The sequence below is a fragment of the Anopheles aquasalis genome, chromosome 3 (assembly GCF_943734665.1).
Source record: "Anopheles aquasalis chromosome 3, idAnoAquaMG_Q_19, whole genome shotgun sequence".
Classification (NCBI taxonomy): Eukaryota; Metazoa; Arthropoda; class Insecta; order Diptera; family Culicidae; genus Anopheles; species Anopheles aquasalis.
In genome coordinates, this window is record NC_064878.1 from 57383549 (window position 1) to 57388548 (window position 5000).

Genomic DNA, 5000 nt, shown 5'->3' on the forward strand with positions numbered 1-5000 from the left:
AAAGCATGGATCTGAATCGCTGTGAAAACAACTACTCCAGAGTGGTATAAAGAAATGCAAAATTAAAGAATCCATCAACTGTCGCTGTGCACGCACAAACACAAGACACGTCTGCGTGTTTCTATGCCAGAAGAGCCTACAAAGAAACCGATAGATCGAACCACACTGACTGGAAAGTAGATTTCTTCTACTCCAAGATTACTGCTGCTGCTCATAAGCTACACAAGAAGTCATATAAATAATCGTTGGCTTCTGCGCTAGCTTATCTTATCAAATGAGTCGTGTTCTTACAAGTACGTGTTGTGTATTTTCCTTAGAATACGACGTAACTTAGATTAACTACGATTGCAATCCTGAACCACCTCGCCCATTTTCACCAGATCGAACGATACGGTTATGGTATGACGTGTAAGGCTTGTGTTCGCCCACCCTAAACCCTTATCAAAGAATTCCTCAATTTGAATCTTATTTTTCGCTCGAGGCAAGTTCAGTGGTATGAACGCAAACAGGGTATTAACGTTGGCGGAAAACAGCAAAATATCAAACGGAACAAAGGGCAGCGGAAATTGGAACTAGAAGGAGAGTAACGAAACAAGTATGAAGAATGAAACTAACGCCATCAGTTTCGGGCAAAAGCAAAAGAAAACAAATTCTAGTCACTCAGTGGAGTGACTCACTAAGGCGCAAATCGCCACAACCCAAAACACGAAGAGAAGATGGTTCTAACTTACGAGCTATCTAAACAAATCAAAATCTATTGACAACAAACGGGAACCCCACACAACTGCTGCTATCTTTCGCCTTTCGAACAAGCTGTTGCTGCCACATTTTATAAACTAATCCGAATTTAGATTTCAGTTCAATGAAAAACAGTGGAAATATGCTTCGTCCGTCTTGCTGTCTTTTGGACCTCACTATCACTCTCTCCCGCGAGCTCCGCTAACTAAGGTCAAATGGAACAACTGAACTGAACCGTGAAATAAAAAGTAAAGAACGTCTAATTAATGTGCAGCGAAACGACACAACAGTGTCTCTTCATTTGCTGATGATTCTCGAAGGTAGAGATATAGAAGCAGAGGAAGGTAAAGCAACAAAAGTCACTTAAGACAAACGTTATCCAATTCCGCACACCACTGTCCCTCCGGATTTCGAAGCCGCTTTGTTGTACTTGCAGCATAACAGAGTCACGTCGATGATGATGCTTTTTCCTAGAAGTGTATTGATTGCAGATGGATTTGGAAGAAGCAAACGAATTGTTCTACGATCCTTACGATCCGTCTGCGTGTGTAGTGGCGGCTTTTTGGCTGTGAGTTGCTGATTTCTTCCTATACGTCGATGGTGCACACGGCTGCTCAAACCATACCATTCTTTATGTTTGCCACACGTTTAGGCTTTCCGATGTCTGCTGTGGCCCTGCTGTTCCCTGCTGTTATCTTAAATTTACTTCTCTGATCTGCATCCTGCTGTGGGGATTTCTATTCCGCCTTCTTGTTCTTCTTATTTTTGAAGCTACGTTTGCGCAATCTTTCGGTATCAATTTATGTTTTTTTTCTGCTCCAATATTTTACGTGAGTGCTCTACTCCCCGCCGTAGCCTGTCTTCTTAGTGCTGGCAAAAAAGATTCCCTGATTAGGAGAGGTCTGCAAGATAAAGGAGTGAAAAGATGTAAGTTAAACGTGCAACATGAACGCAGACGTACGCAGGTGAGCATCGCTAGATGACCGATACGTGGCTATACTTACAACTTGGCGCTGCTTCGTAACGTCTCTGTATTTGGTCATATGTGAACTTCACAAATGCATCATATTGTTCGGCTAGTTTCGTGGTCAGCACGGCATCGTATTGTTCCCTCAAGGCATCCTCTCGCTCTTTCAACATACGCTCGCATATCATTTGTACCTTACGGAATAGGATGAGATGTGGGCAGAAAAATAAAACGCAAAAAAGAAAGGTTGAATAAGAATCATGATCATGTAGGGATAAGGACTACGCAGCGAACAATTCAACGGATAACGATCCTTTTGCTGACAATAAGAGGTTCAATGAAGATTGGAAAGAGATTCAGGTATGACGATGACCAGCTGGCCAGCTGCGCACAGCTAAGCCAACGGCTTAGCTCCGCTGTACGACCGTAATCTAAGATGCTGCTAGTTGTATTCAACCCAGCAGGTAACCGTACCTGCTTGAACGTGAATAGAGCTTTCTCGGGATTTTTCACCATGCTCGGTGGGCTATCGGGCCGGCGGGGACTGTCAGGACCCATCTCAGATCCGCTGGATTCGGAATCTTGCATGCGTTCGACGTTGTGGCTGTTGAAGGTGAGTTGCTTTCTGCGGTGCAGTCTTTTGATTTCCTCAGTTATGTTTTGTGCCATTTTTTCTGAAATTAGAACGAACCAAACGTAAACTTTAAGTTAAATCCTTCGCAAGCACATTATTGAATCGCGCAGAGCACATGAATTTCCCCAAATAGATTCTATGTAAAGTAAAACCGGAAAAGCAACCGGAAATTAGCGCAAATTCTTTATAGAAAACCATACGCCCTTTCTTCTTCATGAGTTGATGCTGGAAATTAAAGCTACTTCTTTAGTTCGGCTTCTTTTTTGATCGAGTCGACATGACCTATGGTCGACCATATGTACAAGATGCAAGTGTTTGTGGGACCTACACGTGCTGCAGTTGCATTTCCTCGAGCAGCGTAAAATACTAATACGAAGGTACCATCATTTTGGGCGTAGGCTCTTACTCATTACGCCTTATAAAAATCCTGAATTTGTCAGCTATAGAGCTGGCTGACATCACACAGTTCTATGATTCATTGTTTTTTTCAATTATTATTTAAAAAATATATTCTCTTCCGCAATTGTTACGCCATCGGGACTTGGTGAATACCACACGGCCCATCGTACATAAAATGCTGACCGTTAAAGGACATCTCATGCTGGTGATGGTTCATGCGAGACTCACGAACACACGCAAACCACGAGACGATCCAGGGGGTCATCGTCGTCGTCGTCGTCGTTGAATGGTTCGTGTAGCGATGCGCAGACAGACAGGACGCAGCACTGGGTGGTAAGGCAAGGACGAGCCTGCCAGACGAGAAGTGCGCTGTTGCGACCCTTTTCTCAGAGCGTTTAAAGTAGAGAGGATGCTCCGTGTACGAGCCTCCCATTGGGCTCTCGCCTTTAAGCTGTGCTCCGATTCAGATGGAGCAAATTCGATAGAAAACCCCATCCAACGTTTCCTCACGGTAGTCAACTTCAATGAATAAAAGTGTTCTCTCTGAAGGGATGTACCCAAACTTTTGCGGCAAATGCTTAGGATTAATGGTCAAATAATGCGCTAACGACCAGGATCGGAGTGAGGGTACATAAAGGAAGAAAATACAAATGCAGCAGCAGGATAATGATGGTGCACCAATTTGCTGGTCCACCACACGCGCGAACCACATTTCGTTCGTTCTCAATATATACGTACATGTGGATCAGTATACATTTAGCTTTTGAGAATCGATCGGGGCAGGTTCTTCCTTTTAAAGAAGGGAAGGGCATTTCTCTCGAGTTCATATACCTGGAGTAAGCTTGGAACAGGTGGCTTCGGCGAAGGGTGACGGTTTCGGTTCCATGACGCGTCGTGAGGCAGCCGCGGCCACTGCCGCCGCTGAGCTGGCGGACGTGGACGAGGGAGACGAGGACGCGGACATCGACGAGCCTTGACTGCTGGGACTGCTGCCGAACGGATGGCACCGGCGACGCTTCGTTGGCCGCTGGTTTAAGCTTTCCCAGTCAAGGGAACGCTTTAATGTGGCGCACGCCATGATGCAAGTGTTCGAGAATTCGGTGATACGGTAGCAAATTGCACTCACGAGAACAACTCAGAACGCCGTCGTCTTCAGTCTTGTAAACTTTCGTCGTGTCCAACGCGAAATGATTTGCACCAGGCACACTGCGATTTTTGACACACTTTTCTTTTGCTGCAACGACGATGGTGGCTCAGTCACTGATTCACTATATTTTTTGGGACCGTTTGTAAAAGAATGAAAATAATGTGATTAATAAGAAAAATCTTTAAAGAATACAAATATTATGAACACAGAAAACCGTTTTTCACTTGAAATGATCTAGAAAACGTATTGTGTGCTGCGCAAAATAACTGAAACTTCCAGTAAATCAAAGAGCTCACTCTCTATTCCGGTTGTGAACAATCGATTTCACTGCGGGAGTCTATCGAACATGCTCTGGCTTATATACTTGTGGTTTTGCACAAGAGCCAACATAGAATTAGGTTTAATAATTTCCTTCCATACGTTCCACAGCACGGACACGGAACCACTACAGGCGAAATGCGGAAAAGAAGGATTTGGCACACCAACTGCGGCACTGCTGGCCAATGTTGAAAGATGTCCTTCGGTGACCAGCTGCACACTGCTCTACGCAACTCGGATGCACCCTGATCCCCTTTTGGTCTGAAGGTGGCGTTTCGGACGGTTTCACACGGTTTCACACGGTTTCAACGGTTGCTCTGCTGCTGCTGCTGCTGCTGCTCCTTGACGACGAATGTTGCCTGCTGCTGGCTGCAGTGCAAGGATCACGCTCCTCGACGGTTCCGCGATAGAGAGAAAGAGAGTGAGAGGTGGAGCGAGTGAGACCGCGAGTCGTCCTGCTGCTAGTCCTCCTCCCATCCCTTTCTGCTCCGCCGCGGACGGCAAGGAACGGGTGCCTGCAGGAGGAACATTAAAGTTATCTACGCCATTTCCTTTTTTCTGCCTTCTTCCGTTCACCGTCATCGCGTTCGAGCGAAGAAACGAACACACACAGGCGGCCGTTCTTTTTCTCTTGGGAACGGTCGAGCTAGCAGCAGGCAGGCAGCAACACGTCGGAATTGAGTTTTCGCTTCGTTCGCTCGAGCTGAGGAACAAGAAGAACTGCGGTTTTTTTTTGTTCACCGAGGAAATCTACGCCACGGACAGCTGGCATTCATGCGTGAGCGTTCATTGTGATA

General features: G+C 45.7%; 1 protein-coding gene across 8 annotated transcripts in view; it reads right to left on the reverse strand.

The window, feature by feature from the left end:
• Positions 1-1001: 1001 nt before the first annotated feature.
• The window catches only part of LOC126574790 (akirin), a 4718-nt gene continuing 719 nt past the window's right edge, over positions 1002-5000 (reverse strand). For 5 of the 8 annotated variants that reach the window (XM_050235167.1, XM_050235166.1, XM_050235169.1 and 2 more), the window contains exons 2-5: positions 3570-4006; positions 2180-2379; positions 1743-1899; positions 1002-1640 (exon numbers count right to left, since the gene is read on the reverse strand). In XM_050235167.1, coding sequence (XP_050091124.1) covers positions 1630-1640; positions 1743-1899; positions 2180-2379; positions 3570-3816 — 615 coding nt within the window. In that variant the 5' untranslated portion in view covers positions 3817-4006 and the 3' untranslated portion in view covers positions 1002-1629. Of the gene's footprint in view, positions 1641-1742; positions 1900-2179; positions 2380-3569; positions 4007-4181; positions 4263-4367; positions 4441-5000 lie in introns of those variants that run through there. The other 3 variants (XR_007608233.1, XM_050235170.1, XM_050235171.1) reach the window with 3 other exon arrangements.